The 24,992-nt window shown below is 43.4% G+C and overlaps 1 protein-coding gene across 1 annotated transcript; it reads right to left on the bottom strand.

The window, feature by feature from the left end:
* Positions 1–5,336: 5,336 nt before the first annotated feature.
* On the bottom strand, positions 5,337–24,453 carry LOC115408135 (uncharacterized). Its single transcript, XM_030118727.1, has 3 exons — positions 24,222–24,453; positions 11,068–11,120; positions 5,337–6,200 (listed from the first exon to the last, which is right to left on the bottom strand). The coding sequence occupies exons 2-3, from the start codon at positions 11,097–11,099 to the stop codon at positions 5,453–5,455; spliced, it is 780 nt and encodes a 259-aa protein (XP_029974587.1). The 5' UTR covers positions 11,100–11,120; positions 24,222–24,453; the 3' UTR covers positions 5,337–5,452.
* Positions 24,454–24,992: the final 539 nt, after the last annotated feature.

Below are 24,992 nucleotides of genomic sequence, written 5' to 3'. Positions count from 1 at the left end.
CGTTGGTTTCATTGTCTTGTTTTGACTCGTTTTTATGTCCTATCACTCACTCCACGATATTAATTCAGCTTTCAGGTTCAATCAGAAAATCTGAAGTGCGGTTGCATCAAGATTTAATCTTGACTCTGGTTAAACATTAGCAAACCTGTCGGCGTCTGGGAGGGTTTCCGACAGGAAGGCGACTGTTTTCCCACATTTAGATGTTGAGGTTACACTGAGCGCTGACAATGATTTAGCAGGTGGAATGGCTTTTTTGGGGAAAGTCCGTCGGCAGAAATGACAAACGACACACGAGCAAGAGAAAGACTTGAGAGTTCAGAGACCTAATAGGCCATGTTTACAATAAGCTTGATGTGAAAAAGCAATATGGCCGCCTCCAGGTCTGTTTAAGCTGACTGACATTTCACTGACAAACCAAAATGTGTTGTTCTTTGTGGCTTCTTATAGTAAAAAAAAAAAAAAATTAAATGTATAAAAATAACTGGGAAATAACATTCAGCTCTAACATAGCAAATTAAAGTTTACAGTGTTAAGCAAAAAATGAAAAACAGAAAAATGTTAAAAATGTAAAAAATTGAGGTTTTCTATTTTTAAAGAGACAAAAGATATAACACACTCCTACTCAAAGTAACACACCAGTACAGGTGCACAGTATTTTATAGCTTTAGCTTGACGTGCTATGGTTCCTTCTTTTTTTTCAAGCAGCATGCATCAACATTTAGACTAAACCTAAAAATACCAAACATTACTCGGAGCTGAAAGGAAATATTCCAACATCAACCCCCGGGTTACACATTTAATCTTTAACTGCGGTGAAACATTAGCCGACTTCCAAGGTTGCTGGGGAGATTCCAGCTGGAGGAGCCACTGTTTCCTGACTGTTTTCTCAGGCGCTTCCAAGGTGAGAGATTACATTTAATGTCAACAGCGGTTTGGGTCAACAACAAGTTCCATAAAGTGGCTGACCTGGATTCCAGGTTCAACAAAGAAACACCTGTAAAACTGCTGGATGTGAAGCGGCAGCAGGATCCTTTCAACTCCCCTTTCCTGCCTCCAGCTGCAGATCGCTTCTGTTTACTCTGGCATGTTTCATTTTGATTTAATCTTACAAGGTAATGATAAAAGTTGTCGTGTTAAAATTAGATTACAGGGTAAAATTAATTCTAAGTCATATTAATTGCATGCTTAAAAATATTACAAGTATTTTCAATCTATATGGTTTTGAAAGTAATACAGTAAGTTGCATTAAGCTGAATTAGCTCCATTATAAACAAAGTAAACAAAGATTCTACTTAGTTACAATAATTTGAGTATATGTGATTCATAACTGAAACATCTTAATACCTTAAAAGTAGTTATTTGATTACATGATCTAAATTATTGTGATTAAAATTCGCAACTAACCTGGGGAAAAAAGTAACAAAAATGACAAAAAAATATAAATTACAGTATTCTGAGTAATTGTAAAGTTATGATTCCACTCCTCCTGGCTTGAAAAGTTTAAGAAAAGTAGATCACATGTTGTAAAACCTAGTTACAGTAATGTGATGTTGAAAGGAGAGAAGAAGACCACACGGTCTGAATAAAGTTACACACTTCAGGGGGGAAGTCAGTAGAAGGATATTGATAAACTACTTATTTAAAGTCATTTTTCTGCTTCCAGGCGGATTTCTCCTCTTTAAATACACGGCCCTTCATCCTCCTCCGAGACGTCGTGTGTTTGTGTGCCACAATTAAGGGCGCCGTCATTACCTCCGACGGAGCCTTGAGAAAAACAAACAGGCTAAGCGAGCGCGCCCGCACCCCGGGGACGCTGCAGCCAGCTGCCTAATGGACCTGATGCAAACGGCGTGGAGGAATCTGACACGGCGCCGCTGTGTAACAGCAGGCCGGGCCGCAAATGAGCTTGTTGCCAAACGACTTTGGTGCACATTTCTGGTGTTGAGTTCAGATTATTAGCGAGAGTCGGGGGATGGCGGATTGAGCCAGGGTGCGTCGAGGAACATTCAGACTCCGATCCGATCGTTCTTCCAGCCTAATCTGGTAGAAGTGTTTACATGACCCAGTTCCAATCCGCTCAGTGTCTGATAACTTTAATCTGTTCGCTTCTCAGTTCTTCTGGACTGAGAAACTGTACTTCTCCAGATTAAAGCGTATTTAGAATAAATCACAATTATAAAATAACCTTGGTTAGTAGGGAGAAAGACTTGTGCACCTGGCTTTCCCCTGTCTGTGTGTTTGTGTGTGTGTGTTTCTGGTTTCCTACATGTATGTGAGGTTATTTGGAGACTCTAAACATGGTGTGACTACAGAACGAGCATCGGCGCCTCAGTGGGGGTCGTGTACAAACACACTCAGTCTCGTGACCTCTCAGGTCGTCTCAGGCCTCAGCTCCCGGTGCGTCCCTGTGATCCTCCAGGATTCTGGGAAACGGTCGGTCTCCCGTGCGGAGCGGCTGCTGCAGCTCATCTCCAGCAGGTCTAATGACAGCGAACGCAGCACCTGTGCTCCTCCAGTGGAGTTCACAGCTGCTGCTGCTTCCAGGGGTCAAACGGACAAGGACACACACACACACACACACACACACACACACACACACACACACACACATCAACAAGTGTTGTTTTGATTCCGAAAAGGAGATGAGAGTCAATCGGTTCTGTGGATGGAGCACCTTTTATCATCACTGTCACGGCCTGTAGGAGGAGCTTTCAACAAACGTCCTTCCTTCTAGTTCTCAAAAAATCACAAAATTTTGTTAAATTACGAAGTGCTTTGTTCAGATACAATGAAAATATGCAGATTTTGGGTTTGTTTCACATTTTAAAGGACGACTGAAACACCCGGGTTGAAGAACACCAGCCCATCAGCATTTCTGCACGTCCTGCCAGCAGTCTTAAAACTGACGGCGCCATGCACGTGCTCACTCTTCAGAGTGATTTGCATGCTGCTGTTTAGGTTAAAGAGTTAAACTGAACCTAAAATGATTTCCTGAAGCTTTAAACCGGCTGGAAATCCGGAGAACCACGAACAAACATGAATGTCATGATTTCACTGCTTCCCCTTGATGCAACTTCTGAAATCCTGAGTGTTCGGATCTGACACACGTCTTTTATTTTAATCTGACTGAAGTCGCACGCGAGCGAGGATCAGAGGTTTTAAAGTGTCAGCGCCTTCCCTCCTCTGTCGCTTCTTTTTCGACTTCACACTCTCCTACTGCCGTCAAAGCGGAGCCAACCGGCTGCTATTTATCCGCCAGCACGTAGATCTACCTGTCCTCCGACTGATTGAAAGGATCAAAGTAATCCGGTGACGCACGGGAAGCGCTCGGCTCTCTTGTTGCGCACCGATGAAAGGGTGAGTCACCGGTTTAATTAAACGGATACTCCTGGTCATCGAGCTTCGAGCACGTATGGAAATATTTGCAATGGCGCGTTGGTTCAGCACGTTTTGCTGATGCCATTTCACGGCAGTATGGCGGCGAGCCGTCACTGCTTTGTCCACTTTTTTTTTTTTTAATCCAAAACTCTGAGAAATACAGAACAATCAACTGAAAGACGCTTCCAAAGTTCTGGTTTGACACCTCTGCTGCGGAGAAACAGCTTATCGATATCATCACAATTACTCTTTGTTTGGTTCAGGACAGGACGGCGTGCAGCAGCCCCGACGCCGTCAGCAGATCTGAATCATTTTCCAGTCAGTGCTGTCGCAGTTGAAGTTTCCATGGTGTGTGTGTGTGTGTGTGTGTGTGTGTCAAGGACAAACACCCAAAGGTGTTCATTAGTCAAGAGTCCGATGCCCTGGACGCCAGCGCCGCCCTCCAGGGCGGCAGCAGCAGCGATGGCGGAGATTAAACACCCGGTCCCGCGGTGTGAAGCAGGAGAGTCGTAAACAAGATGTTCGTACCTCTGATAAAATAAAGGCGTTTCATCTTATACATAAATCAAGACATTTGAAGAAATCTCCCAACATAAATGATAAATCATGGCAGACATTTTTTTCTTAAAGCACTTCTTTTTATTTTACAATACAAACATGAGTAGAAATGATTTGGCAGGAAAACAATGACTGAAAAAGGGGAGGACTGCAGTCAAACACATTCAGAAGTTCATTCGGAAAACAGCTTATTTAGCGTCAGCTCTTTAACTCCTCAGAGAGAAGCCGTGTTCTGGTGCGAAGTCGAGCCTCAGTTAGTTCAGTTTCAGGCGCGTCGGCTGAACTAAAGTCACAGGCCGGACGAGAAAACACAAAGTCTGACCTGTTTAGCTTCAAGAATCAGGATCCTCTGTGACCTTAGCTGGTCGAGTTGAGACTTCAGAAACTGCGGTGGTGTCAGTCAGAGTTAAACACAGTGACGTTGATCCATCCTTTAAATGACATACAACTGATTCTTTTTCTTCAATTTTCCGGCAGATAATACACTTGAAATCTGTCAAAACATACAAGTGAATAAAAACTGCTTCCTCCTCTCTGGATCCAATCATCTGTTCTCCTAATGAACCTTAGATGTATCAGAAATATTGATTTAATAAGAAAAGATTACAAATACAAAAGGACAGTGTTAAAAAAACAAACTTGCAGAAAGCTGCTATCCTCAGTGTTTTATGTGTTAGCGTTCATCAAAAACAAATCATGCTGCACATTTACTTCCTGACTTTTAGCTCGATTAGATTTCTTTAGAATGAGAAAGTAAAATATCTCAAGGCACTTTTACACACATCCGTACAGTAGCTGTGTTCCAGGGTTAAGGCTGCGTGATATTCGGTAAACATCGATGTGATTTCAGGAAGTGGGCTGTCGATCGATTGATTGTGAATTATGTGCAATTGATCATACTTTTCTAGTGTAGACGTTGCACATGGAAGCGTCGTTAATCTGCGTTATGTAATCCAATCAGAAACATTCCGGGTTGGGATTTTTTTTTATAAATATTACAAAAGCAAAAAAAAAAAAAAAAAAAAAGTTCCTGAAGAGCAGGAGGCTGTGGCAAATACACATGACTCTGAGAGAGGAGCCCCTCCCCCGCCTCGCCCGCCCCGGAGCAACATGTGGCGTGCCGCTTCGACGAGGGCGGCCTGGACAACGTGGCGAAGGCGGTGAGCCGGGACACGCAGGCCCATTAATAAGCCCGTGGAGTGTTTTAAATACGGCGTCTGATCGGGCCGCGGGCGGTTTCCAGTCCGCACACTGGCGGCTTGTCGGCTGTGGCTTGATGCAGACCCCGCAGCGCCGCGAACGAAGCCTCCGTCACAAGGCGGACATTGTCCGACCACGTTAGATAAACAACCGGCTTGAACACACGTCTGTACTTTCCTTGTAAACAGAGTTTTCCTTCATTGTTAAGAACTGTGGCGGAATTTCATGGTGGTTTTTTAGATGTTCTCTCAAATTTATTGAGTTTTTTTGGGGTTTGTTTTTTTTTCCCCGTGACGAGAGGAAAACCAGAGGTCCGTCACTCGCACTCCTCCCCGGCGGTGGCGGCTTCCAAAGCGGCGAGCGCCTCGGCCACCATGGACTCGGTGACGCTCTCGACCTCGTCCGCCTCCCTCCGGGCCCGGTCCCCCACCTCCACCTCGTCCTCGCTCTTGGCCACGGAGATCCCGCTCTCCAGCGTGGAGGCGTCCGGGGTCTTCGGCGGCTCGTCCTTGGTGTCGGCGGAGGACAGGCTGGTGGTGCTGGTGTGGATGTCCACCGACAGGACGCTGCCCTCGTCCCCCGTGTCGCACGGGTACTCCGGCGTCCCGCCCACGCCTTCGTCGATCTCGTCCGTGGAGACGCTCTTGCCGGTGATCCCGGAGCCGTCCCAGCCGCTCCCCGCCTCGTGGCGGCCCCGCTCGCCGCTCCTCTGCGTCTCGTAATCCCGTATGTTGGGGTAGACCGGCACCTGGCTGGCGATCCTCTCCTGCATCACCCACCTGGGCCCCACGGCGTCCGGCTGGATGATGTACAGCCCCGCCTCCCCGGGCGAGGGCGAGGGAGCGGCGTGCAGCTTGTAGTTGACGTGGTTGTTGTCCGCCTCCAGCTTCAGCGTGCTGTCGTTGGACTTGCTGTAGCCCAGGTTGTGGAAGCCCTGCTTCTGGTTCCGGTGGGGGGTCGGCGGGTCGGGGACGCCCCCCGACAGGTGCTGGGGCTGGTAGAGGGAGCTACCCGCCGAGTCGGACTTCCTCACATCCACCCCCACCGAGGGGTCGTAGATGTAGCTGGAGGAGAGAAGGAAAACGGTTAAATTACTCTCAGACTCATTCGTGTATCGACAGTTTTAACGATCGTATCAATAGTAGCCGATCACATGCGAGTGTTGGTAAAACGCAAACCAGCTTTTCAGACTCGGCTTTTTAATCGGCAAAAACAAAAGTTCAAACAAACGAAGGCAGCAATCCGGCTGTAATCTCTCCAGGAATTCTCATCGGCTGGTATAAAAGCCGGTTTAGAAGCTTTCAAACGATTCGAGCTGCCCGCAGAAAACAAGCGGGGAGAGTGACGGATCAGCGTCTGTCTTTTTCATCCTGGGTCAGTTTGGTTTTGGCTCCAGATGTTTCCAAAAAAAACCAACAGGTCTCTTTGGTGCGGCCAACACAAAATAGCAGCGTCGCCTTCATGTCTTGACTTTTTGACGAACTTCATCCAGAATTTGCGGCGTTCTGTGCTGCCGGGACACGTGGCTCCCAGTCGGGAGCTGTTTGTGATGCCGAGAGCTGAAGGAAGCTGATTAGAACAGTCCCTCTCAATCAGTAAAACAAACAAATAAATGATAATCACAATACACCGGCTTTAAATCCACATTTTGTTGCCGGCAGAAACGCTGTAACAACGAGGCCTAATTATACGCCGCACTCCCTAATCAGCTCTTAAAAAAGAAAAAAAAAAAAAAAAAGAAAGAAAAAAAGCTGCAAACGCAGGCAGACTTACAGCTGCCTAATAACGTTTTCTATTTCCAATCAGAAAATAATTATAAAATGCCCCTTCATAATGCAGCAAGTTCATACACTGCTGTATTTTTTTTTTTTAAATATAGATGGAGTTAGCCCTTCAGAGTGTAAACCACAGGCTCTCTTTGAGATTTGTTGATGTTTTCCGGATTCCTCGCAGCGCGCTGAAGGTCGATAAAGGTCCCAGACTAATTACTCCCAGTACCTGGAGCAGGCTGCAGCAACTGTCCGATACACTCCCGCTCTGACGTCGCTCCCCACGAGGGCGGGGGAACAGCGTGAGCGCCGGGGTGCGGCGACGCCGGCAGGAGGGGGGGCTCGTATCGCCGACGGTGCGACAGCCTGTCAGACATCACCTGCTGACAACGCCTCATGTTTTCTCGCACCTCTCTTCTCTCTCTTTTTTTTTTTTGCAGTTTCATTTGTTTTCTCCTCCACCGCAGCCCCAGCAGAGCTGCCTCCATCTCGCACCTCTCCAGGTGCTTCCCCTCCACCCCTCCACCACCCCCCACCACTGTAATATAGCTCCAGCTACTATCCCTCTGCACTTGACTTCTCCTTGATTTGAGTGTCTTCCCTCAGGCGCTTCCCGCCTCCTGCCTCCTCTTCCTCCTCCTCCTCCTCCTCTACCTCCTGCCTCCTCCTCCTCCTGTTCATCTGTGTCTTTGTGTTTCATTTCTCACTATTCAACATTAGTGAACGTCATAAAAACACAAATCCTGAGAGTTAAGATGATAACTTGGAATCCTTTTTATTCTCGACAAGTCAGCAGATGCACAATAAAGTGAACTGCCCACACACACATCCCCACACACACTGATATTCACCCTCTCTCACTCTCATCCTCGCCTTCTGTCTCTCTTCACAGCGGAAAGCTGAGAAAATGAATGTTTTCTATTTCTCTGGCTCCTGGGCAGCACCGCCGCTGCGTCCGGGCTGCCAAGGTGAAATTTGAGGCGTGCTTTCAGAGAAAAAAAAAAAAAAAAGAAAAAGAAGAAGAGAGTGGGACAAACACGAGGTCTTTTTTTTTCCACAAAAAAAGAGCAATAATTCATAAAATAGGACAAAAGCTTTGTGAGAAGCTGAATCTGTGTTTTCATCAACGACAGGAGACCAGATCGCTCAAAGAAAGAAACAAAGAGCTTCAATGATTTCTTCTTTCTCTGAATTTGATAGATTCATGGTTGGGTTGCAATCTTGGGTACAGTAACCTAGACGAAAATCCTTCAAATCCCGAAACAAAAACAGAGAAAGCACTCTTCAATTAACTACCACAATCTAACCAGCTGTAAGTGATATGACTGTTTATTTGACAATCAGGCTCAAATCAAACAAAAGATTCAAATCCGCCTCATGAATTTAACATCAAATAAGACAAGCAGCCCAGTTTTAACAGCTTTTGCATACAAGCTGTTGCAGTTGGTTCTTGGGAATCCCTACTTTCTTTGTGGCAATGAGTTTTTCTCCCTTTCGCCCTCCGATCCCGGGTGACACACTTTCTATTTGCATCCCGGGATCACCGGTCGAGGAGCTGTGTGCGCTCCGCCACTGACTGAAAGTAATGAAAAGGATTCCTCCGTGATGTGACCACACTGCCAACTGGCTCCTGGTGCGACAAGAGATTCAAGCTGATTGCATCTGTTTTAAAATACAAAGGGTGCGGGCGAGCCCATGGATTTTGTGCCACCAACACCCTCAGACTTGTGATGAACGTCCTAATGTTTGCAGTCGATTCGAGGCACTCTGTCCTTTTTAAAGTTGGTGAACATTTTCCACCCTGTAGGAGGGAGATAAAGCTTTAAGGTGTGGGTGTTTAGAGCGCTAAAAAAAAGAAAGAAGTGAAAGCAAAGGAACCGATTTGGCCGGGAGATCTGAATGTGAAACAGGCCGACGACGCTGGAGATTGTGATCTCTGACACAGTTGCACCGACGAGCGTGAGTCCTGTTACCACCATTCAAGAGTGTTTACAGCAGTTTGATAAGTTTATATAAAAACAAGACTTGCAGCGTACAGCCTTTTTCTAAATAGAGCATGAGAGCTGTGGCTCCACATACAATCAGGGACCGCTGATTGCAAACTGCTTCTATCTGTTTTTTTCTTTCTTTTGCTATATCAAACTAGATTTAAATGAGACAGGAATAAGACGGGCATGGCGTGAGAAGTTTTCCGTGTGTCCGCCCTGTGATTCTGAAGCTGTACTGTTGACCCAGTAACCTAAAGACCCACCCTGCCAAACCCCAAACACGGCTAATCCCAGAAATGTGACACTCCAGACAATTACGGAGGTATGTGTGCGTGCCAGAAGCATTCACATGTGTGTCTCTGACATGAAAAAAAGAGAGAGAGAGAGAGAAAAAGCAGTGAAGGGGGGATTACAACTGTGGTATGCGAATCACAGCGTGCCCTTTCATTAATCCGCAATCAAAATCTCGTTTCCCGGCCGTGCCTCGTCTTCTTGTTTGCCTCAAAAGGCACGGCGATGTCGAGCCCTGACAACGACGCCTCGGAGGCCTTTAATGAACAGACGGTCCGGCAAAGAAATACAGTAACCAGGGGTGATGGGTATCGGCGTATTGGCTCACGGTTTGGACTAAGAGCCCAATGTGAGGCTCACGGAGCAGCCTTATTATAAACGGATCTTTCACTATCTGCATGGAACAAGGCAAGAAATCGTTACCTGCTCCGCAGATCGGGAAATCAATAGCCGGTGAATGCAACTTGTGAGGAGGGCTTCCTCAATGTTAAAAGTTTTCATTCATATTCAAATCCCTGTAGCAAATCACCCAAATAGGGTTTCACGAGATTGAGGATCCTGTAACTACTTGAAGCATTTCAACAAAACTTTACAAGCAAGAATCGCTTCACTAAAATGTTTAGTTTTTTAAAGCTCTATTATAACAGCTGTTCCATCATTCAGAGTTCCCCCCCAAAAAATCTCCTCACACGTCATCCCAGGCAATCCCGCTCCAAATCGAGCATTCACAGCCAGCATGAGCCTCCTCCTTATGCAGCTTTTCAATCTCTGTGATGGAAAATCAACATCGGACGTCCAAACGTGACGGGAAACATAATAAAGCTAATGCTGGATCCCCTCTAATCCGGTGGCTCTCAATTCTGCCTCTTAAGAAAGTCTGTGGATCCTCTTTTCCCTCTCTGATTTGCGAAAATCATATGTGTGCATTTCCCAAGGTCTGCTCTGGATTCAGGCTTTATTATATTTTAATGAATGCGAAGAAACGTCGACTGAGCCACACCACAGTGCAGCCAGTCTTTCTGGTGTATAAATCACTTCAATTACAAAAGAAAAAATTGGTTTTGTAACTAAAATAATGTATCGAGCTGTATTGGAAATCATATCAACATACTGACCGAATATATGTATCAGAACCGTATCGCTTCAGGAGGTTCTTCTAAAATCTCTCTTGTTTTTGCAAATAAATGTGGTTTCTGTTGTTAAGGCTGGTGTTCAACATGAACATGTTGGAGCGTTTAAAAAAAAAAACAAATTTCTTTCATGTATTCTCGTGAAATAAATGGTGGAAGAACAAACGCGATGGAGATGTTTCAGAAAACCTCACCCTCTGGATGGTTTTGAAAAAAAAAAGTCCACCGACCCCAAAACAGCATAACAAGTGGCTGCAACAGCTCCATCTCGAAACACATCATTAAAAATGCACATACTTGCATTTAAAATAAGATATTCCGCTAAAAGAAAAGGGATGAGAGGGAATATTTCAAACAATGGATGTGCGGTTCTTGCATAATTGGTCGTTACAGGCCGAGAAATTTTTCATTGTCCATTCATTTGAAGGGGAGAGTAATTTTAAGATGAACATATACTCTGTTTTTTGAATAAAATCAGGCTTAATCTGAATAAATATAACTTAATTGGAGCGCTGATGATCGTTTGTGCCATTTTATTCTGTAGCCCGAGTATGATGAAGGTTGTTCAAGCGCGTAAACCCAAATGACCCAATCAGGGGGAACAGATGATCAGTAAATCCAAAAATGAATTCCTGAACATAATTGCCTTTAATGGATACAACAGAAAATGCAGGAATGAGGGTGTAACTGCACTGAATGTGAATTGTCTGGGGAAGAAATGTGACTGCGTGTTTGTTGGGGAAAACTCCTCACCTTTTGATCATCCTGCAGCATCGGCACCCCATTTGGCCAGCTGTGTCGCGGAGCTGCGGAGAGACACGAACAAAAAAAAAAAAAAAAAAACACATTAAAGTTTAATCACACACAACGAGTTGGGCTAAGCGACGCAGACAAAAATTTAGAGCCGCAAAACACACATCGTTTTCCGCCCGTGACATTTTCACACATCAAGGAAAGGTTGCAGCTGGCTTGCAACACGCTCACGCACACACACGGTCCAAGAGTCGCTATTGATCAAACAGTTCACCACCTCTGACAATTGAATGGGTTTTAAATGAAGCAGGGTTTTTTTTTTTTTTTTCTCAGGATCTCTTGAAGATTTCATCTCATCAGTCAAGTTTTTTGCTTCGCCCTTGGTCCCAACAGTGTTTGGACATGAGGATGAGGACTCTGTCTGCCTGAAGCACTGATAAAGATGTTATTGCCATCCATCACCGAGTGTGTGTGTGTGTGTGTGTGTGTGAGTGTGTATCTATGTGCAGGATGAGAGTGACCTTTTCTCTCCTGGTGGTGTGTTTCTCTCGGCTTTGGCATTTCATTGCCTGGGTAAATAATTAATCACTGAGTCTTGAATGGGTTTGTCTGAAAGCAAAGGAGAGAGAGGGATCGACGGAGGTAGAGGACACTGTGTCTCTTAGTGGGAGAAAGGGAATGGTGTGTGCCCACAGGACAAAACAGTCCCTTTGACCCCCGCAGGACTTTTTCTGGTTTCACCCCCAGCTGACTGAGAATCAGCTCAAAAAACATGATAAAAATAAACATCACCAGGTAGTTTTCGACGCTGCGATGCCGGATTCCAGATCATTCTCATTAAAATAGAAGCACAGCAAGACTTTAGTAAATGAAGCAACCTGGTGTTTACTTATTAACTAATGTTAATGTGTCCCGAGTGAAGACGTTCAGCCAGGTGAAGCCGGCGTTTATTCAACATGCATGAGAAAAGAAGTCCCAGTCGCTCAGGAACATAGTAAAAAGCATAAAGTGTACAGCTCTTGTTTTGTACACACACTCATTGTGTTTTTATTATAATGTATCAAGGCTTCCTAGCTGTATCACATAAACAAGAAACTGAGAGGTCACCATGACCTTCACCTTCATTCTTTGCTCCTAAAGGAGGCTATTCTTTGAAGATAAGTACAACTGGAAGCCCATGACTGAAAACAGCATTTCTGAGACACGTCGTCACCGAGAAAACGTGAAACAACCACAGAATGCTGGAAATGTTTCTTTGAACAGTTTGTTCCTGGTTGAATGTGAATACAGGAGTCAAATTACAATATACTTTAAATCTTAAAATGCATTTCGTAAATATTGCATTAAAAGAAACTGGACAGACAAATGAACAACTCAGTGGGAGGATAGTACTGTCTCTTCCTTATCTTACCGGATTATTGTTGATCAATTTTTATTCCAGTGTGATTTTGAAGATGTTGTTTACTGACATTGCCAAAAAAAAAAAAACAAGTGAGCCAAAATAGCCTCATGTTCACAACACAAAAAACTTCAAAAGGGTTCCCCAAAGTCTTTTTTCAGTCTCTCCGACTGATGGATCGAATGGAAAAACTCTCCCAGAACTATTTCTTTGACTGATTCATACACTTGTAGCCGATTCTATGTGATCTTCTCTCGAAAACAAACGTAGCATTTTTTTCACGTTCAGTTTATGGAGCCTGCTATGAAGCAGTTTGAGGCCTTCCCCCCGCCCCCCCCCCTCCCCCCCTCCCCCCCCCCCCCCCCCCCCCCGAGGAGGCCGGGTTTCGGCTTTGAAAATATTCTGGCCCGAAGAGTTTCATGAAACAGACGCAGCTCACCAAATGTTGCTTCAAAAGAGAGAGAAAAACACACAAGCTTATCAAGAGTGGCCGAGAAAGCAGCTTATCAAGGTACATTACCGGAGTTTAAGACAAGGAAATCTGTTAAAACTGCTATGATTTATAGAAAGCACCAATGCGCCACGGCTCCAGCAATCATCTGTATCCATTACTGCGCTGTATTTGCAAAGCTGCGGTAAAGCCGGGCAACTATGATGTAAGAGGGCTGCGTTGCAGTGGGACTCATCCATCTTTGTGTAAAAATCCTGCAGGGAAGGAGCTAACTGCTCCTGGTGGGCTCCGCCTGATGGGGGAAAAGGGGCTTGCTTTAAAGAATAAATAAAATATACATGTGGGAACGGATAGTTTACTCCGCCTGTAGGCATCAATTAAAAAAAAGCCTTCAGATCTGCAGAGGGTCTGCCTATTTATATAAATGTACAAGCAGCCTTACAAACAAACGTATCAATCCGAGTGTGTACGCGACCTGCTGAGGCCAGGTCACTTTGTCTTTTTTTTTTTTTTTTTCTGCATGAAAGGCCTGTATTATTTGTGGGAAAGCAACAAAGCATGACTTAGCTCTCCCAAGACGTCTAATTATCCTCCTACAGGTCTGCTGTCGAGCGCAAGGGCATAAAAATAAAGAGTCCAGAGCCAGAGGTGGGGTGAGGATGCAGTGGGAAAGAAAAAAGAAAAAAAAAAAAAAAAAAAACCCCACACACAGAACAACCTCTCGTCTCTGTGCTCGTCACAGAAACTGCGTGTTGTGCTTGACTCTAACCTGGATCAAAACTGTCTCTTCCAGTGACACCGACTTCCCAAAAAGGCCGGCAGAAGTGCAACTTCCAGAGGAGAGGAGGGTGGCTTCAAAAAGAGCACCCTGTTTCACACACCGCCGCTCCGCTGAGCAGCCGCCCGGCTGAAGGGACCCTTATCTTGCAGGAGGGCAGCGAGAGAGGAGGTAATTTCCCAGAGGGCTCGGAGAACTCTCACATTAATGGAGGGCCCGTATTAGACCATGCACAAGTCGCTATCGGCCGACTCTTACAATTACTGGTCACATTCCGGCAGGTCAATAATCATCTGACAAGATCTCGGCCTGCTGATCACTCTGGGAGCCTCCTGCTCGCTCTCTCCTGTTTTCTTGTCGCTCGGTGACATTTCCGGTCTCGTGCATTATGTATTTTCCACGTCTCAGGGATGTGTGTGTGCAGTGCTCCGGGTTTGTTTTAATGTACTGGTCTCTGAGCCTCGCAGGCAGCTTGGACGTGTTTGGGGACCACACACAAACTGAAGGCGCTCCCGGCCAAACCCGGCTATCTCTTTTATTTGCGGTAAATAGCACTAAGCCCTTTGACATAATTGATTTTGACGGCGTTGTTATGAATGAATTATGAGTAGGTTTAGTTCGTTCCTGGAAACAGTTTTCGCTCCTGGTAAAAGCCATGTCCCAGTAAAAGTTCTGCTGCAGTGAAGTTATGAAACAAAATGCAACTTCAAGTTGACTCTCGAGTCTGTCTTTGTACGCGCTAATGCTAACGTTAATGCTAATCCGGATCAACTTTTTAAATCCTGCGCGTTGCCAGTAGTTTCCCTTGTTGTGTTTCACGATGATTTCCCGTCGTCTCGTTCATGGTTTCTTGTGTCCTGCTGTCCTCTCGTTTTTCATGTCTCTAATTGCGGCTGGTCTGTCTCTGTTCACTGTCTCCCCGCTAGATCGGAGCAGTTAGTCCTATACGATCGAAAAACCGTTTGTTTTTTCGGAGTGTTTTATCTGGTGGAGCAAGCCCCCAGCTTCAGCGAGGGAGGCAAACACAGTCCTTCCTTTAAAGATTGAAATTTGTAGAATACTTATAATGAAGCTGGTTCAGGTCATTGACTTTATTTGCTGATACAGAAATAAACAAGGCAAAAAAAAAAAAAAAATCATTACTTGTAATATTAGGACTGCTACCGAGACACGAAGCGTGAGCACACCAGGGAGAAGAGCATCCTTTCATGATCTGCCCTCAAGTCGTTCTTATGACTTTCTCTCTCACGTGTCAAATCATGAGAATTCAACAAGCTTCGGAAAAGGCTGAACGCTGGAAAACAAGGATGTGTTCAGCAAAGTTGCATGATGGAAAGAGGAACCATTTAGATATTATGTCAGCAAGGCAATGAATAGAGGAGCATTTATAAAAGTTGAGGGCTGTTTACATGAGTCTCTGATGTCCTTCCCCAGATTGTGCTCTTTAACACAAAACTGCTTTATTTTCAAAATTTCTGAAGGCAACAAGATAAACAGAGTCCTGTAACCTTCTGGCTGTGTACTCAGTTTGTTTTTTTTAATGGTTAGTAAATCAAATATTCAGATTTACATAAGTCTTCAATGTAAAATCTTTGGCCAATGAATTCAATACATCAATAATATTCAGTTTAATGGTCAAAGTAATATCACTTTTAGACCTTTAGGCCTTTTTTCCGACTCAATCTTATCAAAATGTAATAATTTAAAGAGATCCATGAAACAAACCATCTATTTTTGATGTGTTTTCTAGAGGTATATATCATCCAGCGAGGGCACAGCAGCACTGGAAAGGCCACCGTCTGGCTGACGGAGTCGGAAAAAGCTGGTTTGCATCGGAATGGAGTTAGGTTGCAAATTTGCAAGGCAAAAACTGGCTCTGGGAAGACCGACTGCTTACAGGGTGATTGTAGTGTTACCTGCCCCGGGGCCAACCATCCTGCGACTGGTCAGCAGAAACAGCAGAAACGGCGTCGTCCTGGCCCAAACCAAACAGTAAACTTAACCTCTTCCAATGATTAACTAGCTCTTTTACATTACATCACTGTTCTGATAAACTCAGTGGCAATCACGTTAAAACTTAAAGGCGACTCCCAAGGGCTCAGCTTAAAGAAAATGACAAGACAAATATGCCTACCAAGGCGGGCTGACTTGTGTCCCAGCTCCAGTTTGTCTACTTGGCATTCTCTGTTTGCAGAGTAAATAACCAGAGACACACACGGAGAAGCACAAAATACAAGAACTGCATACTAGTGCAGTGAACACCCAGCTTTACTGTCTGTTTAAGGATTAATCTTTAGGAAAGTACATCAAGAAGTACTTCTGCTCAGTCTCAGTTTGAGGCCTAAGCAAGCGATGTGACTCCCCCACACACGCAGCGAGACCGAACGACCAGAATAACTTTTCGCCACAAGACGACTTGATCGATATTCAGACCTTACGGGCAGAGTGTGTAGGTTTTAATTGCCTGTTAGGGACTAATATGGAGCATTTCATCCACCTTATCCATCATAAAGTGCTTCTCACGGTCAGGCACATTCATCCAGTCACCCACACACTCAGCGGCTCGGAGCTCAGTGACTTTCTAGAATTTACTTCGGAACGTACAGAGGCACAACTTGAGGACAAGCAACCAATATTCAAATTGGCGCATGACCAGCCGAACCACTGTTGTGCAATGAAGAGCTAGGTAATTCTTATTTGACTGGAGATATTAAGGAGACCCCTTACTTTCTAAGCAGAGAGACTATGATGGCCACAATCGCCTTTCTAGAACCACTAGGTGGTCATTCTGGACAAAGACTGACCAAACACAATTAAGTATTCACAATCTAGTAAAGCATACTGTAAAATATGATTTGTTTACAATGAATCATGTCAAAAGTGTTGTTTGTGCAAGTGTTTCTCAGGTAAAACATCTTTGTTAGCGTCTACTATTATGAATTTCCTGTCAGTAAATCCACCTTAGTTTAGATTTATGAAATACAAATCTAAACGAATACATCTTTTGACTTGTTAAATATCTACTTAACACAGAAAATGAGCAGACTTCGATGTCTGACTTTCACTGAATTTGTAAAGTCAAAAAAGGTCTGCACATGTAATGAAAAGCAGCTGCTATCTGATGACGTGCACTATATTGCAACCATATTAATACTGCATCTATCAGTTTGACTGCTCCCAAACAGAGTACAGTATATTCCAATAAGACTACTATACTTTATTTTGTTCAAGATTAAATGTTCAATTCAAAATACACAACTATGATAGAAAGAACAAAACACATAAAATACTTGAAACTGACAATATCTCTGTCGAACATATTTGCTTCTGTCAAATTTCATAAAATTCTAACCATAACTTAAAAAAGTTGGGATTCACAGACACGGAAAAATAACCCGTAGATCTGATTCCAAGTCCATGACAGAGAAGGCTGCAATGCAAACGTGTCAGTAATGAGCACTTTCTGTCAGCCTCTGAAGCCTCCTGCAGACTCCGCTGTAAGAGCGGCAGCCGACTGAGATTCACATCAGAACATCCAAATGACCAATCGTGTTGTTCCCCGGGAGACTTTCCAAACTCGTAATGAGATCAAGGATTCAATCTGTGCATCAAATGACTATCATTCATTCACATACCGGCCATTGTTGGCCTGGCAATAGCTGTGCTTTATCTGCTCTCTGTGCCATTCAATATATTATATATTGCTCCAGTTTTTTCTATGATAGGGAAGATCGTCCAGCGATTACTGAAGGGAGGAGATATTTCTGTGCCGGCAGCTTGGCTGGCCTCCCGTTTTTTCACTTTCAGTGAGTTTTCTTCGGAGGAAATTGAAACATTTCATCTTGGAGAAACAGGTGCAATAAAAGTGAGATTGCTGTGGAGTGTCCTCTAAATGTGGAATGGATTGAAAATCTGGGTTATGCCCACAGAACCGGAGAGCGGATGCTGCAGGAGGAGAATTCCATCCAGAAAGATAGAGCCAAAAATAATTCTTCCTCTGGAAACAGTCCAGTCAAAAGTGATTTCACCTACTAACGGCTTTGTTTGGAAACAGGAGCTAGTGCGCGTGTGTGTATGTGTGTGTGTGTGTGTGTGTGTGGTTATTCTCATAACAAAACTAAATGAAGGGTTTCATTACGTGAGTGGACGATACGGCAATTGTAAAATGACTCCAGTTTGAATTGAGGGCAGAAAACAAACTGGTGTGAATAAGAGCCTATTTCTGGGTAGGAAAAACAAGTGACACGTTTTCAAAGACGGAATCAACTCCAATTAGAGTTAAACTGCATAATCCTACATTGTGCGAGTTACTCAGATCTCTATTCAACAGCAGCAACCTTTAACAAAAAAGACTAACACTTCAAAATGATGTTCATAAATTCAGAGGTTATCGGAGCTGTTAAGTTCAGACCTTTTAAATAATTGCAGCATTCATCATCAGAGATTGCACTGAAGTCAGCCAAAAACATGTAAATTTAGATTGAAGCATTTCCAGTGTTCACACTGAAAAAATAATAAAGCTTAGCATATCTTTTTCTGCATTTTACCTTCCTGAAAATACTTTATCGACATAAATAAGCTGCTACGGTAAAAATCAGCAACTGGTTGTACAGAAAAACAGCATGAAGGTTATTATAATCCGCAGAGGCCATAACTGGCTGTGGAAAAAGTTGATTATTTATAGAAGCCAAATTCAAATTTACATCTCAATCTGTCTCCAAACCTAACCAAAAATCACCCAGGCAGCACAACAAGCTGACTAGAAAGGCACCAGCAGGCTAGCTATGTTAAACCTTTGTGCACAGCCAGGGTAGCGGTTCCCTCTGGTAAAACTCCCACAAGTACAACTTCTAAAATCTACAACCACGCAGAACGTCAGGGGATTATTTTCAACCACTGGGGTTAGCCAAGCTAAAGGTAAACTAAGGGGCTGATTGCACTATTCACATAAGTAACACAGAAACAATGTGCTGGAAAAAGCATTGTGTCCATTTTTAGAAGAAATCATCTTATAATAAAAGTCGTGGGTAGCCAGTAGATTTAATGTCTCTAATACAGGCGTTTGTGTTTATGACAGAGCTGTTAATCTGTTCGCGTAAACTCCTCCCTGCACTTGGAATCATCTTGACCTCATTTATTAATGTAAATACCCTACACTGTGATATTTTCAAATGATATGCTCAATAAAAACCCTTCTGCACATTTGCGAGTAATATCAAGTTTGCAACATGTTTTAAAGCTCAAACTGGTCGAGTAGGGCTGGTGTGTGAGTGGTTTTGATGCATTAACGAACAAAAAAGAAACTGACATAACAAATTAATAACAATATATCAATAATCCAATAATAAAATATATCAAAATCCATTGCAGTGATATGAAATCAACTTTAATAATAAAGTGGTATTTGAAGTCATGTAAACAGGTAGCCCTCCTCCACCTCCTCCTGCTCCTGCTCCAGTTTGTCTTCCCTCAGTCTTGCATATCTGATACCGTCTGTTTTTGTCGTGCCACTCTATCCACAACCATTTTCCCTATGACTGTGGGCTTGAACTGCTGGTCCAAATATTACACATACCGACACTTTAAAACTAAATACAGGCCGATCAGGGTTATAGACAAAAAACACAGAGCGTGAAAAATAGCATCAGAGGCTGGATTATCGCTCACTAAAATCCCTCTTGCCTTCTCTGCTGAGGGTAATCGAATAAAGTTTGAGAGTTGTTGCTTGAGGTGAAGATATGAATCTTTCTAAAGGTTTCAACAAAGACGCTGCTGTTTCACCCCAGCTTGGTCACCTGATATTAAAAAAAAGGAGAAAAAGTTTGGTTTATGTAAGCTGTGTGTCACATTGTAGGAGTCATGATTTATATAATTGACAATTACTCCAGGCTGGGTGTGTGGAGTGTGTGTGTGTGCATGTGTACAGAGGGACAGTGAGAAGGGAGATCATGTTCATGTGGGTGACAGGGGAAGGGTGTGGTGATGGAAAAGTGGGCTAACAGGTCTGACATCCAGCTCACTGTCTGTTGTTTCACTGGTTCTTCATCCTTTCCTTCCTTCTACAGTGAGATTTTGCCACATGTGCTTCACTGACAGAAGGTATGTTAGATCTGTGGCATGTTTCAGGTACATTTTTAGACGCTTTGTGTTTGTTTATTCCACCTCTACGCACCCCTGTTGTTGTACCGCTCCTCCGCTGATCAGGCTGCTGTGATGCTTCAAAGGTTCAATACGCGAACAACTTGATTCGCCGCCTCGACAAACTTCGAGCGAGAAAGCCAAGAAGGCAGACGAAGTGGAGGCACTTTCAGGGATCAATCTGGACCAGACAGGATTAATTGATCTGTCAATCCACACAGAAACTGCTTCCAGCTCATTAAATGTGAGGATCGGCAGCTTTTCTCTTTCTTCTATTAGTTTGAAAATAATATCTTTGTGTCTTGGTGAGTCAAAACAAGCAATTTCAACATTTCACGTTAGTGAGTAGTGGGAAATTCCATCTTTTTTCTGAAACGACTGGGGCGTTGCTTGAGCTCCAGACTGATCGATCACTTCAATGTCAGAATATTTCAAAGCTGCCTAAAGATGTACACATCTGTATTACCGACATGTGTTGCGGACACAAACTGCTCCTGCTGCTGCTTCCACTGTGTACGAAACAGCTGTGAGCTGCAACTTTTTTTCCAAACGTCAAAGCCCGAGATTGAGAGGAGCGCGTCATGAGACTGAACTGTGACTGCAGAGCCGTTCCCGGATTGTCAGCTTTAGCGGGAGTGTGAAGGTGAGATAAAAATGACCACTTTATCGCCTCAACTTTGAAGCCTCCGAAAGATTAACAGAGTCACACCGAGGAAGATAAATAAAGGTGACACAGCAGAATGCCACGAGGTGGTTGAGGAGAAGTTTTTAATTGACTCGTATACTACGAACATTCTCCATCTTCTGTTTCCGGCTCAGTCCTTTGTTAGCTTTGTTTATTTCTTTCCTGAAGGCACTAGAGACATATGTCGATGAGGTACAGGATAAAGTCTTTCTGCATTGGTTCCCACCTTTAATACAGTCAAACTCACTGTTCAGTTAATGAAATACAGATAATGAGACTGCAGTGTTCACAGACTTCAGAGGGACTCAACATAAACATCAGGGCAGCCCTTTATCTCCATCAGCATTCATTAAATTAGACACAATCTCAAAGTAATACAGAAAACAAATCACTGAACGGGCTTTCCTCGTCGTCACCAGCGACCGGTGTGACCCTCTGCATCTCTGTGCTGACAGAGAACTGCAGCATTCGATAAGGTGGTCAATTTAGGCCTCTTATCAGCTCCCATGCTTTATAATCCAGCCCAAATGTCAATACACATTTTTTTTTTTTTGCTGCTAGAGTGACTAAATTAAAAAATCCCTAACAGTGGAGCCATACATCTGATCGGGCAACACAAAGAGGACAGAAAACCTGCTAAAGCTGTGTCTGCGAAGTCTGAAACTCTGGCTTTACACCCAATGCCACGATGCTAACATGTTCACTTCAATCAGGACAGCGTGATTCGCTCAGTTCTCCAAGCACCACCAGTTTCAACGTGCTAATGTGTCGTTACATAAGTTATTAATCACTGCATGTAATGCCTCCTCTGATTTCACCCATCATAAAGCTCACTATGTGTGTATGTGTGTATGTGTGTGTGTGTGTGTGTAATATGATGTGCTTTGTCCAAAGCGTCCCTGTTCGGATGGCCTTGGGCAGCAGTCTGATGAAAACAGGTCCTGTCTTCTCTCCATTACCCAGCAGGCCGCACTCATCAATAGCGCTCCGCTCGCTCCTCTCGCTCTCTCACACACTGCAAACAGACCTGCTGCTGTCTTCCTCCAGCGAATCCTCCTGACCCACCAGCCTTCCATTCTACTTCAGCGAGTAAACAAGCTGATGAGGAGCCTTTTATTTTCTCTTTAAAAGGAGGGAAACTGCCATTTCTCACTTCATATTTAACAAGCGAAAAACTGTTACATGAAGAAAACAGTTTTTTCTTTGAAGGCTAACATCTTCACACGCATAATGTCCAGGTTTATTTACCCTGGTGCAATTATCTGCCTGCTGTTCAGTCCTGACAGACCAAAACCATCTCAAAGCTACACTATTTACTCTGCCATCACATCTGGATAGGATGAGTAGATGGCGACATGGTTCATTTCAGACTATTAAAAGAATTCAATAAACTTTAGTGGCACACGTGACGTTTTGAATTTATGTAAACTGGTCAGACTAAATAGAAAAGGGTATTTCGTTCTGCACGCTTTCATTTGAAATAGCATTATCCCTGAAAGATTTAAATAAACTCTTTTCTACCTCTTCATTTGGCTGAAAGGATGTTTTTAATAATAACATGAACAATATTATCATTATGATGAAACTGTGGCTAAAGGTATGAAACGCATGACACGTGGAAAGCTTATTACCACTCAAACAATAACAGAATTAATTAATGTGTTAAACAAACACAAGTTTGAACCTAAGTAAATATTAGGAAGCAATCATCCTTCATTTTCCTCTTCTCTTCTTCTTCTATTTAGTTCACTCTACTTGTTTTCTTTCTGACTATATCATCTATCTGCACCATTATTATGTTGCTTGTCAATTTCTTTTTAAAAGAAAATAAATTAATGATACACAGTGCCTCTATTTTTTTTCTTTTATCTAAGAGCTGTACAATTTATCATTTGTCCCATACGTAAAGAACAGCAGGAACTGTTTTCTGTGTTTACATCCTGGTTCAGGCGTACACCTCCAGCAGCTCTGCTGCAAAGTGAATTCGGCCATCTGCAAATAGTATTTGCATACACTTTGTCCTGTGTGATGATGCCGCCTCATAGGTGGAGCCTGCCACTGGCTGCACGGAAACGGGTGCAGGAAACCACAGCTGCGCACGGTGTGGAAATCAGTCAGCCGCCATGTGGTAAACCCCACAGGTTTACAAGACACGCCGATGTATGAGCAGCTGCCCGCACGCGGCCATTAGCGTCATGTAGACGAGAGCCGGACATGACAGACGGGTTACAGGCCCCAAACTTCCCTGACCCAGGGTTCAGCCGGGCAGCGTGTTACATGTGCAAACACAGCCCAAGGCTGCGTGCACCAGCTAACCCAATCAAGAGCGCTCCTGCTACTCCTCCACCACCTCCACCTCCACCTCCCATCCGCACAGAGCAGGGAGAGCAAACATCCACAACAACAGGCCTCCATTAACTCATTAACCCCATGCGGAAATATCTAGCCTACCTTTCCCAACGAAAACACATCATACCGTCCAGTTTAAACTGTAAATAAGAGTATTTTATCACTTTTGAACTCAAGCATAAATAAAGTAAATAGCTAGAAAACATTGAGAACATTTATTGGTGTGATATTTGGCCTAAAGTCACATTAAATCTCAACTTTAAATATATTTTTCATTTTTTCCTGTTTGGCCAAATGAATGTTTAAAAGCAGTCTTTATGATTACCGTAAATCTTCATAATAAGAGATCATCATCATAATATTAGTGCTGACTGATCCTAAAATCTGGCCTTACATAAATGGAAATTTGAAGCCCGTTAAGCACATTTCAAATATTTAGTGTTTAAGCATTTGACAAAAGAGGAAAATTCTTAATTGGATTTTATATGTTTGGTCAAACAAATGATGAAAATGAAGCGTATAGCCTCACAGCAGTAAGATTTAGTTAAAAAAAAAGCAGAAATTAAAAGTGTTATTCCATTTGTAGAGTATGACTCCAGCTATATGATTTTACAAAGTCTTCTTTCTTAAGAAGACACAAAGTATCTGTTGTGTTTAATTACATGTTGAAACAATGTTACGAGACATTCAATTCAGTTCACCTGCACATCTTTCTCATGAGCAACAAAGCATATAATTTGTATACTTTAGAAGCTAAAAGAATAAACTTTTAGGTTACAAATAAATACACATCAAAAGAAATCAACACTAAGTGCAGTAGATAAGTTCAAAATACAAAAGTACTCGTCCATAAACACTTTTAGATATAATCCATTACTTCCACCCCTGAATAAGAGTAACTTAAACCTTGTAATGATATGTAAAGCCATCACGCATCCCTGATTTAGTATATTGACTTCATTAACAGTGATCATACATTTAAAATGAGTTTCATTTACCTTTTAGATGAATGGGAAATATTTAATCATTATTATTTGGATCAAGTTTATTGGGGTTTCTTTACGTTTTTAAAAAGCACAATAGGTGTATGTTCACATCTTACAGTGTCAGAGTTCAACTGCTGAGCAATATTAGTTAAAAATTACTTGCATTGTGTTTTATTGACAGTAACAGAGCCTCGTTTGTTTTCTGAGGACGCCATATGGCTGAAACTAAACTAACCTCCACCTGTTACTGCGCACGGCTGCTTTCAACAAGCCTTTACACACACTTTAATCACTTTTACAGGTAACTTTTGATGGTTTTATGGATAACAGGAGCATCAAAGAGTCATTGTAGTCGAGTTTGTACCTACCTGTCGAGCTACAGGGAAGGTGTGGCACTTTAGCCGCAGGTATCAAAAACGCGTGGATGTCATTTAAGTCGTCTCTCTTCCGCTGTTAAAAGTTAAAAATGAGTAAAGCGTGGGGGGAAGGGGTCGACATGTTCAGCTGGAAGCGGCTCTCCTGCCTCGGTGTGGCGTGTCGAGAAGAGTCCCCCCCTCTCGGTGGCTCCTCGGTGCCATGTCCCCGCTGCCGGCCGCCTTGTGCCGGTGGGAGGTGAGCGGAACAGCGGAGGACCACAGTGAAGCTGAGGCCGCGCGACACGGCTGCTTCCGGCGGAGGCTGTCACAATAAAACACCGCACACCAAAACATCTCCAACACACGCAGTTTAGGTCGATTTTTTGATTATTTTTATTTTTTACTGTGTCAATCATAACAAATACTGATACCTCTGTTCTAACATTCCCTCATTTCAAATATTGATTGTCACTGATTGCACACGTTCACCTGACTCCTGCTTTTAAATTGAAAATCCGATAAACTAATGAAATGATGCCAACATGTTCAATAATAATATTTTTCATATCGATTTTTGCTGGAGAAACAGTTTTCTTTACTTTAACCCATTAAACACAGGGTCAAGGTCAAGGGTCTCACTAGGAGTATGGTGGTGACCTTTCACCTGTGGGATTCAAATATGCCTGAGCACCCTCGACAGATCACCAGTCCATCACAGATTAGTTCTGATTTAGGAAAGGTTCACATGTATAAGAACTGGATCAAGAATATTGCACACACACA

This window comes from Salarias fasciatus, chromosome 3 (genome assembly GCF_902148845.1).
Source record: "Salarias fasciatus chromosome 3, fSalaFa1.1, whole genome shotgun sequence".
NCBI classification, from domain to species: domain Eukaryota; kingdom Metazoa; phylum Chordata; class Actinopteri; order Blenniiformes; family Blenniidae; genus Salarias; species Salarias fasciatus.
The sequence above is the reverse complement of the archived record's forward strand: the minus strand, read 5'-3'. Positions and strand labels throughout refer to the sequence as shown.